General features: G+C 25.8%; 1 protein-coding gene across 1 annotated transcript in view; it reads right to left on the bottom strand.

The window, feature by feature from the left end:
• Positions 1-13,533: 13,533 nt before the first annotated feature.
• The window catches only part of LOC123293875 (protein tramtrack, beta isoform-like), a 112,306-nt gene continuing 102,984 nt past the window's right edge, over positions 13,534-22,855 (bottom strand). Inside the window, exon 4 of the mRNA XM_044874850.1 lies at positions 13,534-14,765. Coding sequence (XP_044730785.1) covers positions 13,584-14,765 — 1,182 coding nt within the window. The 3' untranslated portion in view covers positions 13,534-13,583. The remainder of the gene's footprint in view (positions 14,766-22,855) is intronic.

The following is a 22,855-nucleotide window of genomic DNA, read 5'->3' as shown; positions in this document are numbered from 1 at the left end:
TCAGTTGTTCATATTTTAAAGATGATTTTTAATAATTTTAATACTATTTTTATTTTTAAGAGGAAATTCATTTAGTTTACAAAGCTCTTGCGTGTAGAACTTATATTATATATTCATATGGAAGATGAATCACTCGTGCTAATCAAATTTGTGACATATGGATGACGTAATTTAGAAGAGTACGACAACCATGTTCATTAACTTGCTATTCAGAACTTGACAGAATACTTCAAGTGGTTTCTGTATAATTAGTTAAATGAATATATTTAATATGAACAATTAAAAAAGAAAATTATCATTAATTACTATTAATATTGAGGTGAGTCAACTTTATAGCTGATTGATTATTGCTTATTGGTTTCATCTGCATACTATTGCTTTAATTGGGCGCAATAATAAGTTTATCAAATAAAATGTTATAAATACTGTTCTAATTTATATGTTTAAAATTTCTAATTCTCTTAGAATACGAAATAAAATAAAAACAATTCGGTAAAATTTTCTCCAAAAGTTCTGTATTTTTTAATTTTGAAGACAAAATAAAAGCTTTCTCACACTATGTCCGTTTAAGAAAGATTTATAGTGTGAACAAACTTTTATAAATAGAGTGTCTAATAAATATGTAAGTCATTTTCGTAAATAATTTTGTGGCGTATTATCTGTATTTTTTTAACATTGAATTAGCACCATGATTCGATACCAATTTAATTGGTAGTTAAGAAATGTTCAAACAGAAAGTTTTGTTATTAATTCCTCGTCGTCTTTCCAAACGAAAGATAACACAATTTTTTTGCGACACCCCAAGTATATATTCCGATAGTTACTGTGAGCCAAAGCTAGCTGATGTTTCTTCCGTTTCTCTTTTTGATTTGCATAGGTCATTTGGATCTACTGATGGCATCAAAGCTCAGATATTCGAGTAATAAGCTAAAAAATACTGTAAAATTTTAGAAATTTTTCGGACAGGAACGATTTATAAAAATCTTTTTTCTACGTGTTTCTTGGACTTATATTAATATTCATCATCACTAGCCTCTGCGTTCGTTTGAAAAATTGGGAAGTTTCATACCCCTTTTCCAAATCACTCCAACAAGAAACAGTCTATAAAATGAATATTGTGCCTCCAAACATAATTGTGTGTGAATATTTTGCCTCCGGAATCTGGGGTCTAAATTCAACAATACCAAGTACGGGGTTCGTGTCATTTTAAGCCAAAGAACTCAGTTTGAGCGAAACTTGAAATATAGACTTTTTGCAGTAAGAATTTCGTACAGGGGATTGTTTTAAATTAAATCTTGGACTTAATTCAACAATACCACTTTCCCGTGCGAAATTCGCGTCATTTTTGCAGAAAAAAACTCACTTTTTTGGGCGGAGCTTAACATATAAATATTTCTTAATATTTCGTATTCGAGTGTGGTGTTATTGAATTTATACCCTGTATTAGTTATCTCAAAAATGAGAGTTTCTGTGGCAGAAACTGGCCACCAAAAAACCCTCCATAGTCAATTCTGTAGGCAAAATATCCATTTGTTTCTGGTGGGGATGGTTTGAGGAAGGAGTTTCAACTGTGTAATTATGACTTACAGTATTTATAAGAGCAAAATTTTTCAATAACTTTTGACTGCTACGAAAATAATTAAAAATCTTTTCATAATCTGCACCATATATCAATGGAAAAGATGATTCGTTCTGTCTCCAACCCTTCAACAAGTGTGAACTTTTCATAGACATCATATATATATATATTTAATATATTCTATTTATTAATATTATTGAATTTTTTATTATTATTAATTTTTTTTTGTTTAAATTTAGAACTGTTGTAGAGAACATGTAACACAAACATTTACAAAGAACACCAATATTTTTTTTTTTAGTTTTGTTTTGTTTAATTAATAATTAAATTCAATTAGTAGTATATTAATTAAATATTACTGATATACTATATAACAAATATTTTTCAATGTTTTATGATACAATTTCCATTTTTTTTTTCAAATAAGTTATTTTAATGTATTTAATTTCTTTTAGAAACAAAAGTTCTTAAAATTTAATTTTTTATTTACAACTTTTTTTCTAAAATTTTGAATTAAAATTTTTCTATTTAATTGCAATTTTAATTGGTCGTATGAACATCACAAAAAAAATGTTGTTGTTTTATGTTCAAAATCCAAATATAAAATTTCTGTTTTAAAAAATTATTTTACACGAAGTTAAAGACCATTTTCTTTAAATAAATTAATGTAATTTTTCTGATTTTCAGCATCTTTGTGGAATTCACTTTTGAAAAATTCAAAAAAAAGTTTTCTAAGTTGATTTATAAGATGTTTTCGAAATTGATGTTTAAATACATTAAAATAATTTTTTAATTTTATTTCGATTTATTAATAAAATTTTTCGTACAGAAAAAATGCATTTACGTGTGTATGTATGGATGTTTCTATATTATTGATTATATTGTTCGTATTATCTATGGCGAATATTATGGGCTTTTTATTGGATGTATTCATTGTCAGTCTGAGAATTATTTATGAAAGATATTTCTTTAAACTATTTTTTTTTAAATATTGTATTGCATTTGTTGTACTTTGAGGAATAAAATTTATTCATTTTAGGCACTTATGGAAGAATATTAAATTTTTATAAAATAATTTGAATTACTTGTTTTTTTGGTTGTTTAGCCGATAAATTTCTAGGCTATAAAATGCGTATTCAAAATTAATTTTATAAAAATTGAATATTTTTATTTTTTTAAATAGTTTATGTACAAAATAAAAATTTTTTTTGTAGGCAGATGGATCTTTTAATAAAAATTGTTCATTATTTCATGAAATGATTTATTTATGAAATTTGTTTTACGTGTGCCAAAAATTACAAATATTTCGGTAAATATCTAACCATTTCATGAAATGAACAATTTCACTAAACGATTGTGGCAGATTTATTTATTTAACTAGTAATGAAAAATGCATTTCTTCTATATCCATTAAATTATCCAAATTTTTATATTTTTTTCACAATTTTATTTTTGAAATAATATAATGTTTTATTTTATGAATAAAAAGGAAAAACGATTTTTTTTAAAGTACGTATAAATTAAAATTTTTCTTATCAAAATTCGAAAATTTTTTGCAGTAAGTACGATTTTTTTACTTTTTTTTCCTTCAAATGTGCAAAATGATCGTAAAAAAATTAATTACCTTTTTTTTTGAAAATATAAGCAAAAATTCTAAATAATTTCCACCCGTTTCAAAGAATTATGATTGTGCTTTTGCTAAATTTTAACGAAAAAACAAATCTATTTAACGATCATTTTGTAGATTTCATATTATTTTAATAATTTTTTTTATTAATTTTTTGTTTATAATTATTAACTAATATAGACGGATTATTTGTTATTTGAGTCAGCTAATATAAAAAGAAAATTTGCTAGTTTGTGTGAATGTATTTCGTTTTTTATTTAATTTAACCTGAGTTTTATTTGCATTTATTGTTATGAATATAATTAAATGTTCGAAGAAGGAATGGCAGTTTTAAGCAAAAAATTATACCTTCCACAGTCTAACATAAAGCAACAAAAAAAATTAAATAGTTTTAACAAATGCAATGATAGAAGTTACGATGTTCTTATCACTGCGTCCAGCTGTTTTTGGAAATCTGAAATGGAAAATAATTTATCTAAATGGTTCCATATTTTAATCATCCTATTTTTGTTACACCCATTTTTATTAAAATAAGTTTTGCATAGCGAGATCTTAGACTGTAATGATTTTCATGCAGAATGATTTTTATGCCTATGAAATAAATTGGATACAAAATTTTGTCAGCTATTTTATTTAAAGTGGCACTAAAAGTCGAAAAGCCATTTAACAATTTATTAGTAAAATACTGGTTTTTAAGCTGTGAATTTCATCACTTCATCCTTTAATTATCATGAGGAAGTTTAAGAATTGAATTTTTGCTGGGACGATTATACTAAGAAAATAATCTACTTTTATGGTGTTGTGGAAATTATTTATCTCACAATTAGTTTACTATTTTAAAAAGTTTATTACTTTCAAAAACTCACATCAAGTTTGCGAGCCACTTTACCAATATTCCAACCAAACCAAACGGAGAACCCAACTTTTTTGTATTCGTTAATTTTTTCATGAAACTTGTTATTTTACCGCTTGATTACAAAAAAAAGATCGTGTTGAATCATCCAAGGGGGGAGGGGTTCAAACTTCTGTTCATCATGTTAAGTGATAAAGTTAATAAAAACACTCTTTTTTCGAGAAAGATAACATTTTATAATGTCAAAATGTGATATTCAGTCACAATTTTTCAATAAGTGTTCTGTGGGGTACAGAAAAAAAACTTCCAAAACTCTGTGTGCATTGACCTCTACACCGCGATGTATATTAAGCGAGCGAGGCTAAACCATTTAGCCGATCTTCCAGACATTATCTATCTAGGGTATGTTTTGAGACGACACAAAGTTGAATAGGAGCGTTCGTTTGTCGCTGCTGTGACAGGTAAAACTACAGGAACGCGAATCATTTGGTAGACTTACTTGCTTCGAGTGAATGTTTGACTTCCTGTCTGATACTGCGTAAAATTAAAGAGTATAGTTCCAAAATTTGAGCGCAAAAATCTTCATCACAATTTTTCATGTTGTTGGGAAAGATCCAAGAAAAATTTTATAAAATATTGCGATGGTTAAAAAAACGATCTTATGAATGTGGCAGAAACAAATCGGTGTATGGTATGTGGATTGTGATCCTGAAATAATCTTCAACTAAATCAGTCTGTACATTCAAGCGTTAAGTTTGCTTTGACGCAAAACTTGACTACCGCAATTCCATGTTGTAGGTATTCATCGCTCGCAATTTACTAAATTTTTCTACGTTTTTTCTTCTTTCAATGAAAATCTCGATATAATTTTAATGCATGGGTTTTTGCACAAAAAGCGACGAATATCCATGACCATGGCTAGTCTCCATACTCAACAGTTTCAAGATAAAAAATTAATAAATGTCAACACCAAGTCAAAACAGCTTGAACACTCATTTCCACTGAGCGATTCATAAATGGCTTCATTTACAGGACTCAAGTTGATTTCTATTCTCTCCCCTCGGCGTACGAGCTAGACTAAAGCAGAAAGATAAAAAATTTCATGTATATTTTACGAATAAAAAATTACAAACTCTTCATATGATATATATACTTGGATAATTTGTAAAGTGGATCGTCAATTTAATTAGGTCTTTAACATCTACAGGAAAAAGTAATTTTTGTAATTGGATTGCTTAATTTTTGTCTGGAACAAAGCTCGATGATGTATTTCAGTAAAATTCTTACGAGTACGGTATTTTCTTTTTATATCAGATGATCAAAGTTCTCGGCGCTAAAATATAAAATATTCAGATGTATAAAAATAAATTATTTTAAATATATTGTAAATATTATTACTTTGTTTTAAAATAGTTTTTTTTTTGTTTGTTTTGTTTTTAATAATGCATCAATACTTTTGTTTGTTTGTTTGTTTCGTTAAAAACGGTTTATGATTTGCTGATTGCTGATTGATTTAAAAAATTAGTTTTAAAATTCTATTTTTGTTTTATTTTGTAAAATTATTGTATATATTTGTTTTAATGAGTGTAGATAATTACTATATGAGTTAGTTAAAAAGTGCTCAAAATAAAATTACTAAGTAATTGCAAACATTTTATTGCTATAAAACTATTTTTGTTATTTATTTATTTATTTATTATAGGAACTTTTTGTTGCTTTATTATGGTACTATTTAGTTTGTTTATTATTTGTTTGTCGCCTGTCTCATATTCAAAAATTTGTAGAAAGTTTATAAAACCTGATTAGAAAATTTCTTACATCACGTTTGCTTCAATAGGGTCTTGAAAAAATGAAAGATTTATATAGTACAGTCAACGATGTAACAGATTAAGAAAAATGAAATAAATCTCTAATTTTTTGCTAAAATCAGGTGGATTGTGTTTCTTAGGTGTCAAAAATCATTCGTAAACCATGAGTCAGTTGTGAAAATGTTTCTATTTGAAAATAAACAATAAATTGTTAATTAATTGAAACAATCCATGTAAAGTTTGGCTTATAGAATTAAAAAATAAGCAATTTGTATTACGTATATGTTATAAAGCCCGTTCAAACTCTATTTCATCGCTTGAGATGAATGTTAAAAATACTTTGTAGTGAGACTCTATATTTGCTAATGAACTTAGTTCCAAATTTGAGGTTTCTGTTGTCTGTCAGACAGTCAATAAGGAATATTTTTATAAATTACAAATTGCTCTTAACTTATTTGAACGGTTTTTTAATAAAAGAGCTATTAAACGTAGTATTGAGACGGTGAAATGATTTTTTTTTTTGAAATTACGAAATTAAAATAGCAGATTGAATAACGATGAAAATCAAAAAGTCTAGCCGAAAAGTTCAAATTTGTAAAATATAGAAATAATGGTCGTGAAAATACGTGTGATAGATCGTTGGACTTGGAATGATGCCTAGAAAAATGTATCAGAAGCTTTTTTCATCACACAAAAAATTGCGAAAGTTATAAGCAATTAAAGATGAAAAAAAAAGTATTCCGTTTTCGGCCAATATTTTATAAATTACTAATATTTAAGAAATTTTAATAAGAGCAGGAAATTCCGGAAGTCTATTTCTATTATTTATAATCTTAATTTTACGCTGAAAATGGGTCTTTTTGCGTTATTTTTAGATTGTTGTAATATCGTCAAAATCGAGAATCTCACACTAAATAATTTGTTTAATGTATTAAATATTAATTTAAAAATTAGAAAAATGTTTAGTTAATTATCGTAAAAATTGTTTGCTTTTTTGGAGTCCGTCTAGACTAAACTAAAACTTCTGGTTGACAAGACAAACATTTCAAAAAAATTGATTCAGTTTTACAATTTCTTTATTTGTAAAAAACATTAAGTTTGTAGTTTGTATACTTATACTCTCGGTATTTTGGCTACTAGCGATGGGCGTAATTTAATGTAAGGTTTTATTTATTATATTGTTTACCACATTTATTTTATATTGAAGTTCTTGTATGTTTCACCCTTAAAAAAATATAAATTTTCCACAAATTGTTTGAAATATGTAAAATTAATAACAGTAAGTAAAAATAAAGACACGATTCTGTTTGCAATCCTTGTAATTTTAATTTCGAGTGAGGTTCACGTTTTATTTATTTATCTTTATTTTGTAAAATGTGGAGGTTTGTTTATTTTCACGTATTGGAAATAAATTTGTTAAATACTATTTGTAAAAAAGTGAACGACATTGTTTTTATCTTGAGAGATTTTCTTATTAAATACCATTGAATTATTTAAATAAATTTCAAATCAATTATTTAAATAAAAATATTTAAATAAAAAAAGCTTATTAAACTTTCGAAAAAAGATTTTACAAATTATGTGTGTAATTTTGGTGTAGTAACTTTTTACACAATACACTTTAAAATTTATTTTGTGTGTGTTACTAAATACAAAAATTGTTTAACTCCAAAGCTTGTGTAATAATAAAGCACTTGTACTGCAGCTTCACATATTCTCGATGTGAAATTTTATTCAGTAGCAAATTTTTTGTGTGTGTTCAAGTTAAAGCACAAAAGTATGTCATTTAAGTGTGTAATATTGTAGCACTTTTATTGGGTTAAATAAACACATTCCAAGTGCAAGTCAAAGTATACTCTATGTCACAAAAAATGCATGGATTACATATAGTACTATATGTAATCCGTGCATTTTTTTTTATAACACAGAGATACTTTTAAATGTTTTAAAATTAATACATGGTAGGTGCATTAATATTACACACTTTATGGGAATAAAAGAATACACTCCAAAATTTATTAAGTTACTATATCAAACTACACACTTAAAATATGTAAAACTAACGTAACACCCTTGTATAAGTTTTTTTGGTATTTTTTATTTATTAAGGTAGTATAGCAGTATTGAGGGTCACTATTATTTTTAAAATTAATTCCAAATATCATAGTTTTCTTAGTTAAGAGAAAAAATTAGATTTTTATATGGACTCTTATGAGAGCGTCTCTGTCCAATTAAAAGCTGGAAATTGATGGTTTGTTAAAAATTTTCACATTTTCACATTTTCATATTTAAAAAATCTTTTAATTAAGTTTCGGTCTCTGTTGTTAACCGGATATATTAAAATCGGATATTGTACGTACAAATTTGAATTGTAAAAAATTCATTAGATTATATATATGTATATATAACGCGTTTATGAACGGTATCGTAATTAAATGCTATCAAATATTAATAAATATTAATATATTAGTAAGTTTTATCAAAATAATATGTTAATTAAAATTACGTTGCTTTTTGTAAAAAAATGAGGTTATATTTATGAAATTAAACAACAGCTGATCATTGAGTTGACAGTTAAATTTTAGTCAACTCAGTTTGTAAAAATATTTTTATGATTTTTAATTATTATTGTTAATACCTATTAAATTTGCTCAATAAAATATTACATTGTCTTATTTAAATTTATTAGAAATTTTTTTGTATAATGAAAAAGTTTATAATAAATTAATGTATACATATTTTTTTTGAATAGCTGTAAAAAGCAATTAAAAGATTATTGATGATGTGACAGCAGTGTGTCCCATCTTGATACTGCTACACTACCTTAAACCAACCAATAAATTTATTGAAATAATTTTTGCAAAAAAATTAATGTGATTGTAAACAATAATTTGCTATTTGATAGCAAAATTCAATTTTATTATTTTTTATTATGAACAATAATTTATGATATTTAATAAGAAAGTTTCTCTTAACGGTTGTTGTACAAAAATAAAAAACTTAAAAAATAATAAATTACAAAAAATATTTCTAAACATTCGTACACTATTTCTTATAATTAACTAATTGTATGAATTATAATTATGTATAAATATGTCTATATATGCACTACTACACATTTAGTTATCCACAATAAGAATTATTTAGAGGTACATTTTGGCACAAACATATACATTATAAATAGAACTATTTTATTATAAAAGGCTTACTTAAAACTGTGTGGAGAATAGTTAATTCGTTTCTTTATGTTAAGAAAGATTTCATATTTTGAATAATTTAATCAAAATTAGCGATTTATACAAAATTTCTAAATTTAAATTACAATTCGTTACATGCAGAACTGTATTAATAAGAATAATAAGCGTTTTCACAAAACGATTTCATCAATTATGAAATAATATTGCCTAAATAACCAAATCATGTAAGGAACTTAAATTATTTCCGTGAGAGGCGCAAACTTCTGTTCTACACGTAACGAATAGAACTGATTGAAAAAAAGATAGTCAGTTATGGGGACTGTCGATGAAAGTGAAAACTTAAAACTCGAATAACAGGTCTTTAATAATAATAAATACCTATTCACAATACCTGAATAATAATAAATAGTACCTCAATACTATTCAAATAGTTGTTCACAATTCTAGAAAAATATGGTGGGAGCGCAAATAAATATATATTACATAGTAAGATGTGATATAATATATAATTTAAATGCGTTTCCACCATATATTTCATGGGTTTTAATTTTTAGGTACGGAAAGCTCAAAAACATTTTGTAGTGGATCAAATTGTGATCTAAACTATTCTCGATTCTACTTGAACACACATACAAAATTTCATCAACATCGGTAATCCATTTAGGAGGAGTTCAATTACAAATACCGATGACGTGAGTTACATGATTTTTGTTCACCCAAAAAGTGCTCAACGTGCCAAATGAAATTGTCACTTCAATAATGAATTCAATAGCATGTAAATAATTTCTTTACAAACCAAGTACATTTTTTTCTAGCAATGATGAAAATCCTTTTTCCCACACGGAATATGTTTGCGTCAGTGGGAATGGGTAGTGAAAATATTTTCTTTAACATGTAAACTAGATAAGTGTAAAATTAATTTATAAAAACTGTACCTAAATAACATATTTTAAATAAACTTTCATGTTAGTTTTTTAAAATTTTTATACGATTTTAATTATTACCTTCTTTCAGTTCTACAATTTTTAAATTTCGAAAAATATTTATAATAAAAGAAAACTTTTTTTTTTTCTAATTGGTTTGTGTTTTTTCTTCACAGTTTTAAGTAACACCTTGTATAATTATTTTAATTTTTTGAATATAAATTGATTTTTTTTTGTAAATAAATTTAATCTGTGTATGGGGAATAATTTTTTTTAAATGATTCTGATTTTTAAATAGTTTAATTTTTGCATCATTCTTTTACATTTTAAATAAATTTCTAGAATAATAAAAATTTTAAAAATTTCCTCAATTTAAATTTTGATCCACAAATTTTTTGTAAAATGAATTAAAATATTGTTTAAAAAAATCGATCTGAGGTAGTTTTTTATTCCCCATAACGATTATAAATTTTTGTTTTACTTAAATTTTACCATAAAGACACAATTTTAAACATTTTTTTTTAACATTGACAAATTGACTATTTGACAAATTCAATTTTTAAAGTCAATTATTGATTTTAAAAATTGATTTTTGTTTCAGATTAGTTAAAATTAATTTTTTTGTTTTCGTTTTAAAATTAATTACAATACATATATAATTTTTTTTTAAATCCTGTAGGAACATCAATTAAAAATGGGCTACATTTTGTGTTTTACATTTTTTTCTAAATAGGTATATAAATGTTTATATTGCTTGAAAACTCACTGTGAGTGTTATTTTATAAACAGATTTTACTGTAACAATATTGTGTAAAATATTTAGTTTTAAGTTTTAGACACAATAATTCGAATATTTTTTAAATCACATCTTAAATTAATTTTACGACATTTGTTTTTTTTATTTTGAGGTTTGCTAGTTTTAGTGTATATGTCTCAGATTATTTGACGTTTCCGAGACATATTTTATTAACCGTTAATTAATCCGTTTTGTAATGATAATTATAAAACGTAAAGCTAGCACGATTTTCAAACAAAAATTAAATTTTCAGAAACCGACTTACAAGATTAAGTGTCTCATAAGTTTTTAAATAATTCAATTATGAGTAAAAATAGTGTAAAAAGCTGTTACATCAAATTACACATGTAATATGATTCACTTGTTTATCTATAAGTTTGTCTACAATTTAAATTTCAGTTAAAATTGTCAAATCAAAATTATTCATTTTTTAATATGATTTAAACTGCAACTTTAAAATAAAAAAAAAGGTTTTGGAGCTACTTTTGCACTGAATTTATTTTCCGCAAAGTAATTTCCGTGCTTAATTCAATAATGCCATCGATGATAAAAAAATTTCAAATCTTGTTTATTCGGGGAGATTTAGAAAAGGTTTGTAAAGAACATTAAATTTTGTTGTGCTAACTTTACGGGAATATTGGTTCAACTCGTAAAACTTAAATATAAATTAGGAATTAATTTACTGTAATTATTGTTTCAAAATAAATATTTGAAAATCATAAAAAATATTATTTTGTTTACGAGAATGTATTGTTTTTTTTTCTGTTCTTTTATTGCTATTTTGAACTAATTAAAATATATTAATTACCGCTAAACATTTACTTTGGTTCATAATAATTATAGGACAAAAGTTTAATTTACGAATTTTTTTTTTATCTAAAGTGTTTTATTTTTTTAAATATATTCTTTAAAATTATATCAGACACAAATATTGGAAATTTTATGGAAAATTTTTCCACAATTTTTTTTTTTTTTGAAATTCATTTGTGCGTATTTACGAAAATGTTGTGCCATTATATTTGAAAAAAATAAAGTTTTTATTTCATAAATTAAATCGAAAAAAAGACATTGCTACGGTTTTTGACGGATATTAATAATCTAGGCGGTATGTATTTATTTATTTTTAGTTACTAATTACTTTTCTTTGTAAAGATATATAGTGGCATATGGAAGCTCCAAGAACGCCAAAATAAGTGTATTCCAAAGATAATTTTGAAGTTTTAATAGATATCTAGCTTTTTTTCGCCTGCCCGGGAAAAAGTAGATTATATATCAGGATATCTTCGATGATTTCTTTTGATCAAAAAAATGATGAAATCATAATAGATCTAGTTTTATCCTAGTACATGTAAACTTCTTCGTCTGTGTAGATCAACTTACATCATAATTGGTGTACAGTAGTTCATCTGTGTACATCAGAGTACATCAACGTGCACAAGTGTTCATCAGTGTTGGTTTACATTTAAATCAACGCAACAGTTGTAGTATAATACCTACACCTGTTGATTTAAATGTAGATGACCAACACTGATGTACGGTTATATACTCTTATGCACAGACGAACAAGTGTTCATCCAGTAAGATATAATAACTAGATCTATTATGATCTCAGGTTTACCATTTTTCTGACAAAAGAAATCATCAGAGATATTCTGATATACAATCCAGCTTTTCTCGCGCCCTTCACTGGACGATCTAAAGTTGTCTCTTCTAAAGCCGAAATCATAAAGAAAGTGTAATTTTTTTGCCTCTTTACGCTCATTCTGTTTTTCACAAAAACATATTGTTTTCTTTCCCTTTTCAAAAAACGCTTCTCCTATCAATAGATATAATAACAGTCAAGATTAAGGATAAAGAAGAATTATTGTACGTTTTTTTATAAAATTTCTATTCGCATTTTAATTCAAAGAGTTTTTTGTGTTTAAATAAAGATGATTTAATTTAAAAATTCCCTCGGGCAAATGTAAAATCTCTCAAAACAAGTGAATTGTCTGTATTTGACGATATAATTTATGAAATAGTTTGTATTCCGTAATTAAAACACATTTAAATATTTTTCTTGCTCGTTTTACGTTAATAATAATTAAATATATTTTAAATAAATTAATAAAAAATATTTATTAATATCAATACTTTTTGTTTGTTAATAAATTACGTTTTTTTTTAAACTTTATAAGTTACGGTTGCACATGTATATAAATATAACAATGATATAATATAATATATATTATTGTATGATTTTTTTTTATTAATTTTTAAAACATCAATCAAAAAACTTATTTAATAATATAATTAACTATTTCGTTGCTTCTCTTCAATAACAGCCACAATTTGTTTTAACCATTTTTTTAAAAGTTAAAATAATTTTTTTTTTAATATTCCTTTACACGAATTTTCCTTACACATTTGTAAAAACAACGAAAATATGTAGAATATCACCCGTTTTATTTAAAAGAAAAATGTTTTTTTATCACTCCATTAAATATCCATTTTTTTGAGATTCATTCAATGTCTTTTTTAAGAAAATTTTAAATAAATAAATAAATATTTTTTAATTCACTTTTTTTAGGAAACGACTTACTGTCTAATAAAATTGCTTTGTTTTGTGTCATTTACAATTCTAAAATTGTTCGTTTTAATATAATGAAATTTTCAATCGCAGTTCCACCGATTCATAACTGCACCATCATAAAAGTTTCATTATATTTTTTAATTTTTTTAATTTTAAGCACAAAACGAAAAAGGCCACACAATTTAGCCAACATTACTAAATAAATTGTTATCCGATTTATCGCTTATTTCAGCGAGGCGAATGCATATGCGTTGTCAGATGTTTGGACAAGTAATCAGCACGTGCAAAACATTTTCCGCATGCTTCACAATGGTATGGACGTTCACCAGTATGTATACGTAAATGTCGTGTTAAATCGCTTTTACCACCAAATGCTCGTCCACAAAATAAGCATACAAATGGTCTTTCACCCGTGTGCTTACGAACATGTAATTTTAAATTCTCTTTGGATCGGACACATTTACCACAAAATGGACATGCAAAACGACGTTCGCGTTGATGACGTTCTATTGCATCTGCTTGTAATAAATTTAATATGGATGCTTCTTGTGCTAATTGGAATGCATCAATGGGGAGAGTAGTTGTGGATGGAAGTTGATGGCTGCTACTACCAGCAGAATACGTTAACGAATCAATTGTATTATCTTGATCACAAACTTGGCCGGATTTCTTGGCTGTCTGTGTTGGTAATGTTTCCTCGACAAGTTCTTGTTTAATTTTGATTTCCTCTTTTTTATCGTCGGACAAATTAACTGGTTTATCTTGTTCGTCATCCAAACCTATTACTTCATTGATAGTACTAGTGACTTCATTACTTTCAGTTTCATTTTGTGAAGCTTTTTCACCTATATATCGATCAAGCACCAAATGTGATAAATTCTCTGATCCAGAATATTCCCCATCAGCGTTTAAAGACTTTCCATGCAAACGTTCCAATGCATGATTCAAACGATGTTTTTTGAACGATTTTAAATAACGGAATTGCATGCCACACACGTCACAGGTAAATAGTTTATCGGCTGGTAAACGGGCACGATGATTTTGCTCACGGTGTTTTAAATACGCTGACCGATAACGATAACTTTGACCACATTGTTCACATACAAATGGTTTCTCTTCGGTGGGTGTTAATGATGTGGGCAGTATTGAATGTTGTAAAATAGCGTGTCGCTTTAATAGCCACCCGGATGGAAAACTTGCTAAACATACAATACAACGAAATTGGTCACCAATTTCATGTGGAGTGCTAGCACCACTCGCAGATGTAGACGCAACAGCTGCTAACCGTGAGTTTAACAATCCCAGCAAACGACTTGATGCATCATCTAATGGACTTGCACCGAACATGCCCCATAAAAAGGGAAATGGGGTTGATGAACGGCTACTTGACGCATCGTCATCTAAGTAAAACTGAAAAAGAAAAAAATATTGATTACTATTTGAAAAAAATTTATTGTGGCCTATATTAATTTTACGAATTTGTTTATAATTCTTATCCCAATTGGATTTGTAATTACGGTTTTAAACGGACAAACAAAAGCAAAACTCAAACTAAAATAAAAACTTTACTTATAGCAAACTTTTTGAAGACTGGCGTGTCTTGCGACAGTTGGGTAATGATAATAATAATAATAATAATCAAATATGGGTTTCTCAACCATCGTAAAAAACGCCAGTCTTCAAAAAGTTTGCGAAAAGTTAAGTTATTATTTGAGTTTGAGTGTTCTTTGTCCGTTTAGTGACAAACCGGTACCACAGTTATACTATCTGGGGAACAATATTCTTCCACATCTTGACATCATTTTTTAAAAATATTTTTGTAAATCTTAATATATATATTTCTTGTGTGCGTGTGTACGTGACTGAACTCCTCCTAGACGGCTGGACCGATTTTGATGAAATTTTTTGTGTGTGTTCGTGGAGATTCGAGAATGGTTTAGATTTACAATTTGGTCCAGTACAACTGTTTTTGAGGGCTCCGTACCAAAAAAATGAAATTTCATTAAATGGTGGGAGCGCATATAAATCATATCACATTATGTATACTATGTGTACTATGTATTTTTAATAGTATTCAGGTATTGTCAATGGGCATTTATTAGAGCCATATGCGAGCGCAGCGAGCTCTACTATCAAAGGTCAGGCCAAAGGTCGAAGGTCAGGCCACTCCAATAAATAGGAGTTAAATTGGGGTTTAGCGGGATGGGTTTAGCGGACAGGCTAAACGTAGTATAGGTATTCATGAATTGGAGTTACGTTTTTACGGGACAACGTCCGTCGGGGCCGCTAGTTATTTTATATATTTTTAATTACTTTAAATCAACCATGTTAGTAAATTGATTGTTCCTACACGCACGCCTTTATGTAGGGATGAGACTTGATATTAAGAAAAGTAAAGGAAAGTACTTGAATGGAGATTGAAACCACAACCCCTGTTCATTTCCTAGCAGCGCTTTTTTAATTGCTCCTACTGAGTAACCTATTCAACTTACTAATTTAAGTTAACTTTGTAAATCATAACCTCTACTTAATTTTATATGAATTTATTTTTTAATGCACTAGCTAAATTAAAAATAGTTTGATTACGTGTTTATTGAATAACGCTTCAGAGTGAAAATATTAGAACATAGAAATATTCTAAATAATTTAATTCATTTTAACCAATTTCATCATATTTCTATCACGGCTTATATGAAACTAACGAAATAACACGAATTGGCCCGAAAATTTCCGAAGTTAATATTTTCTGCTCACATCTTTACTCTCGTGATGAGAAAAATTCTCACATTTTCTCACGGAACTTGAAAATAAAAATTTTTTTTAAACTGTAGATAGGTTGAAGAAATCTGAAAAATTCATAATTCGGAAATAGATAAAATTATATAATGATAGAAATAGTTTCAACCACATATACCATTTGAAAAATAAAATGTATTTATGTTTTAAATCGAGCGTGAGCAAAATACTCCTAACGCATGTGCTGACGGGTTTAAATTGATAACTAAGTTGTAAGGTTAATAAATTGGCTAATAATTAATTTTTCATTTCATTTAAAAGAAATCGTAAAATACTTAATTAAAAAAAATGCAATAAATAAATAAAAAATTGGGTTGGGATATTGTACGCGAATTTTCCATCTCAGGAATGCAGAGAATAAGAAAATTAAAAATATAAAATAAAAGTCAAATAATTATTAATAGTTTAAAACATTTTTATTTGCCAAAAATTTCATTTTACAGCTATAATGATATGCATATCTTGTTTTTTTTAAATTGAAAAAACAGCATTTAATTATGAGAGAGAGAGATAGAGAGAGAATAATGAACAATTAATTAATTAATGATTTACAAGCATTTGCCAAAAAACAACACAAATTATAATTCACAAAAAATTGTCACTCGACAAACAATGTTTGTACCTGTTTAAGAAAAAAAATAATTAATTAATAAAAAAACAGGAATTTTCATTTTTTTACAATTATCAACAATTAATTAATTTTTTTAATGTGCAATAAAAAAGCACGTTAATTTTGTCTTAATAATATTAATAATAATTTTTTAAAAATATTTTTCATTTTTTGTTTGTTTGTTTGTTCATTACGCGTCTTTGAATTTATTTTTTTTGGAAATAAATTACTGGAACAAATTAATTTAATGAATATATTAATTAATGATTTTATTTCTTTTTAATGTACGTAAAAAATATCAAAAACGCGCAGACGATTGTACATGGCAGAACATTTATAACAGAAATATATTAATTTATATTTAATAATAATAATAATAATAGTTTAATTAATAATTAATTACAATAAAAAATAGTTTCTATTACAATTTTTTTTTCAATGAAAATATTTTATATTCTTTCCACATATAAGAGATTTGATCGAAATTTATTTACGAATTTCTTGAAAAAACATTCGACGACAAATGAAATACAGAAAAAAATTATTCAATAGTGAATTTCTGCGTTCGAGAATCGTTCTTAGTCATTGGATTGATAAATCGTTCAATCAGGCACTAAATGTTATTGAAGAAGGGGATAAAAACGTTCTCCATTTCTTATTTTAACTAGCAATTTTGGTTCAAAATTTTATTTTCTTATAAAATTGCCCAATTTTAATTTAGTTAGATATGTTTTGAGTACTAAAAGGAATGCATTTTTATCTTCTTTTGCCAGTTGTTCCATCTTTAATGACTAATTGAACAATTTCTAATAAAAACTCGTTCTTTTTTCTTTCTATTTAGAATTTGTAAAGTAAATTACAAATTTTAAGTAGTCAATATCTGTCTGTATCAATTGAGTTTGGAAAGCATTGTTTGGAAATACATTTGTGGTGAAGACGTTTTAACATTAGTAGGATGCTCTATCGTCCGTAAAACAGAAAAATCCAGAAATTGATGACCCATGTTTACGAATACGGACAACATAATTTTAAATGATAAAAATTGTTTTCTGTCAAAACGTGTTTTCCATACCAAGATATATTTGCACAGATATTTTTTTTAACCCAACGTCTTCCATAGTTCGTGATAAATATTTTTTATTTTACTATGTAAGATTAATTTGATCCAAAACATAAAAAGAATACAGTGCGATTTCGAAGTCGAAATAAGTAGTATAATTTTTAGAGTTAATAATTTTGCAATTACCTATTTCTACACAAAAATGTTTTTTATGTAAAAATTTTGATGGCACAGTAAATTTTGTTTCCCAAATTCAATATTAAATTAGAAAATAGTTACAAATGATTAAACAATGGTTTCATTTTTTTTTTTTCGAGCTTACAAAATCAGTTTAATAATAGTCAAATAGTTTCTTATTTCACACGATCGCATTAGATCAGAAAATATGTTAGAAATATAAAATTTGTGTTTTCCGTGATTGTAGAAACAATTATATATTTTCATAGATCAACCAGTAAAAATTTATAAACAAAACTTGAAATTAAAATTAATATACTTAATACATCTATTAAGGAACTGATTAATGTAAAAAAAATATTAATATCTATTACATAAATAAAAGGTACACTTTTAACTAAATTCGGTAGATTAAACAAACGTTACGCGAGCCTATAATGCCTAAAATAATGTCAGTGCCTAGATGTCTTTACTTGGCACAAAATATAGACACAATCTATGATTGATTAAAATATAGTCACTTAGACCGAAATCAAGTTCTTTAATTCTTTAATTGAAAAATAAAACTCCATAAGAAGAATGTACACTTGTTTGAAAAAGAAATGTTTTCCGCAGTTATTTTTCCTGCATTTTAAACGATAACAAATATACGTTTTATCATCAGTCAAAAATACAATGTCGGTCATCAAGCTTGTTAGATCAACAAGTTTTCCTGTTACCATGTAAGCCACGATGGCTTCATATACACAGTGGCAAACCGACTTCAAAAATACGTACAAAATTCTAATCTATTAATTATTATTTACATTATTTTTATATTTAATTAGTTAGGACATTTGGTTTTGTCCCAATATTAAAAGTTTATTTAAAATTGTGGTTTTTTCATTGGTGGCCCAAAAATTTATTTGATTTTAGAATCAAAAAATTATATTGCTTATTATTAGATCTTATTCAAAAGTCATTTGATAAAAATTTTGAATATTTGATTTACAATATTTTGTATAGGTCCTAAAAAATATCCCTTGATGGTAGTTGCTTGAAAATATTTACGAATTAAATCTAAAAACCAACAGTTCTACTGTACTGAAAGTCTTTCTGTTTTTTGAATATTTGTATTCCATAAATACAGTACATTTTAAATATTTTAAAAATTCAAGGTACCTACTAAATCTAACTGTTTTAATAATTTTTCAAAAAATTGAGTGATAATAGGTATATCTTATGTGATTTAATAGGGCACTTGACTGAAGATTTCTAAGGCGTATTATCTATAATCTATTACATAATTATAAGGGGTAAAGTTTTTTATATCATACTACATCGTTTTAGTTTTTTAAATTTCGTAGTTGACCGTACTCGGACCGTACACATAGATATCAGTTAAATTGGTTTTATAGTAGCTGTGTTTAACATTCTCAGTTTATAGAGGAAGTTTTGTAATAAGATGAAGTTGTAAAGAATATAATTTATAAAGTTAGCAATAGGGTATTATCGTTAGTCAAAAACAAATTATGAAATTTGAAAAAAGTTAAAATTTATGTAAAAATATACTTAAATATTCTGATTTCGAGTCAAAAAAGCACATTTTTCTTTTATAATATTAAAATTAAAAATCCTAATTTTTTAACTGTACATCTCGTGACCTAAAACGCGGGCAAGCAATGATATGATGTCATATCGGTATGAACCATAGACCATCAGTTAGTTCAGTGTAGACAGCTGGGTATAATATATCCATAGATAATAAGTATTTATATTTATTATAATCAGATGTTTATGAATATATCTATCAAACTTATTTGTGTTATTTCGTATAATGATAACGATATTACGTCATCAAATTGGATGCCCGCGTTTTTGACAGTTTAAAAAAGGTTTAAAATTTAATTTGTTTTTGGCAAGAAAGCGTGTATATTTTTCCGAAATAAATCTTTGGTGGCTTTTTATTAGCAAAATCAACATTTTGAAGTACTTTTTCAAAAATAGTAGAATACCCTATTATACATTCTTTAAACCTTTTTATATTTATTCGTATTACAATCTACGTTATTTAAACCATTAGTGTGTGTTAATGTACTGAATTTGCTAAATAATATCTTTCTTTCACAAAAAGATGCATAAGGGATAAGATTATCATATCATTCAATATTTTTGTTCGTAGATAGATTTTCTTTGCGCATTTTAAGTCAAATACCCTATTAATTGTTTTAATGTGAATTATTTAATTATGGTATTTATTTTTTAAACAATTTTACTTAAAATATTATTTCTATTAATATTATTTATGAAAAAAGAGGCACTATTGTTTCAGACAGTCTAAAAATTGTGATATATATTTTTTATTTATTTTTTTTTAAACTATTGTATGTATAATTAACTATTTTAGCGTTTAACTTTTTGTTTTTTTTAATTGATTGTGTATATTATTTATTAACTATTGCATTAGGTTCTATGGAGGAGGTTAGTCAATTTAAAGCAATTAAATTTTTTTAATTTATTTTATTTTTATTTTTAAAGGAAATTTTATTAGATAATGTCCTTTGAGACCCGACATATTTTTCGTTTTTGTTGCGAAAATACAGAGGTACTTGCTATAAACAGAACAGAAATCTAAATGATCGTCTTTTGTAAGTTCTTGTTCTGTAGCATTTCCCGACTTTCATCATTCAGAGGCTATACAGGTGCGATCATGGGTGACTTGCCTAATTAATTAAATAAATTATTACTTTTGAATCTATTATGCTTATTAGACGAGTAATAATAACAACGTGGCGACAAACTTTTCTATTTAGATAAATTTTTTAACCACGCCAAAATATCACTTATTTATATTTCACCGAGTTTGTTTCATTAAAGGCAATGTATTTAATTATAAATAACATTTAATCAAAAAAACTTCGACAAGATTTGAGCCCAGGTAATAACTAACTTCTTAATATAATGATATACATATAATTTTCAATTTTTTGTGATTACCATCGGAGTCATCGTTTCCGTGTAAATCGAAGCAGTTTAAAACCCATTCAAAGATTTGTTCTCCATAAATGGCCATCTAAAGATTTTTGTGTAAGATCAAGCGAATGAAAGTTTTTATTTTTTAAGAATGAAGCTAGGCCAGGTTCTTTTTATGATCGAAACTAATGAGGTATAGCCATTCTCGAATTGAGGAGTGACTTAATATTATTCTGACATTTACAGCTATCTAAAAACAAGCAAGTTGCTTTTTATTTAATATTTTATTTAAAAAATATTCAAAACCTATTCAAAAATTTTGTTCAAATAGATGCAGCTTAATTGAATTTTAGAATCACAGCATCTTAAATTTATTTATGTGTTTAAAACTCAAGCATCATAATTCTAAATATACACTTTATATTTAATGATACAATTACTGTGTTTTGTTATTATAATGTACTGTTGAAATACAAAAATTCAAAAGTCCAATTTTTTTTTTTATAAATATTGAAAACATAAGAAAGTGTTTTTTATAATTGGATTAAAAATTCCATTTAATCTATTTTCTACTGCCTAAAATGAGTCAATGTTTTCGCCATTAAAATTTTCGTCTGTATGAAAAAAATCTATTTTTTTTATTGAGGATTACTAAGGATACATTATTTATTGATTGTTTAAAAAAAGTTAGGTATATTTTTTGTATAAAAATGGTTTTTGAACATATTTACATTATCAACTTTTATATTTTCAATAATTTGTATAAAATAGGAGTCAAATAATAGCAATCTATGAAGGTGCTAAGCACCTTTTAAATATTTATCCTGTTATACAGTTCGACTTACGCTAATTCCAAGTTACACGAATTCTAAAACTTGAAACAAACACGCCAAGGGTAAGCAAATTTTTGATATATGGAAGTTGTTTTTAATAATAATATATCAAACAATTGAAAAAGTTAAAAATTTCGATTCCTGGAAAACTGTGCTTTTTGTATTTGACAACGTTTATACCCAAATGAAAATAATAACTTCGTCGTAGCGTCGTGACGAATTTATCTCGAATTAGGTTTTATTAATAAAGCAGAACCTTAAAAAATAATTCAAATGAAAAAAAAAATGTTTGATTTAGTTTAACAAATTGTTGTCATTGTTCAAAATTTCAAAATAGATAAGACTATAAATTCGAAGTCGACAAGAAAAGTTAAATTTTTCAATTCAAATTTTTGTTTTTTGCTTAGCATGTGGAATATATATAAGGTTTGAGTATTTACCGAGTGGAGCAGTTTTATGATTAAAACATTTTTATGGGAAATTTTACACAAAAGTGAAAGTAGCTGTTTGAAGTTTAATTTAAATTGAAAATACAAACTTTTGAACGGAGTAATTTCCGTAATTACTCTACTTGATTTTGTTTGAGGAAGTAAAAATATCATTTAATCATTTAAGAATTTTGGTAAACTTGAAAGTTTAATTGTTAATATTATTTTGAGACTTGAAAACGATTATTTTCAATAATTTTTTTTAAGAAGGTAACTGTATTTAACTCGGAAACGAACATCTAATAAATAATAATTAATTAAACACATGAAATGAATTAATTATAAAAGTTGATAATAAATAAATTAACAACATTGATTTAAAAACTTATGATAATATAATATTGTTAATATTTTTAATAAATATTTTCGGTAATTTAAGTAATATTTGTTTTAAACTATTGTTTTTGCATTTATGTATTCATTTTACAAACTATTATTATTGATTATATCTATTATTGGAAGTGTTTAATGACCCTGAGCTATTGTGGATACTAATTATTATTATTACTAAATTTAATTATATATGTATTTATTAATAATACACAATTTTATGTTTTCATTATTCTGTACTGAAAAGTATATTG

The sequence above is a fragment of the Chrysoperla carnea genome, chromosome 2 (assembly GCF_905475395.1).
Source record: "Chrysoperla carnea chromosome 2, inChrCarn1.1, whole genome shotgun sequence".
NCBI lineage: Eukaryota > Metazoa > Arthropoda > Insecta > Neuroptera > Chrysopidae > Chrysoperla > Chrysoperla carnea.
Note: the sequence above shows the minus strand (reverse complement) of the source record. Positions and strands in the feature narration are given on the sequence as shown.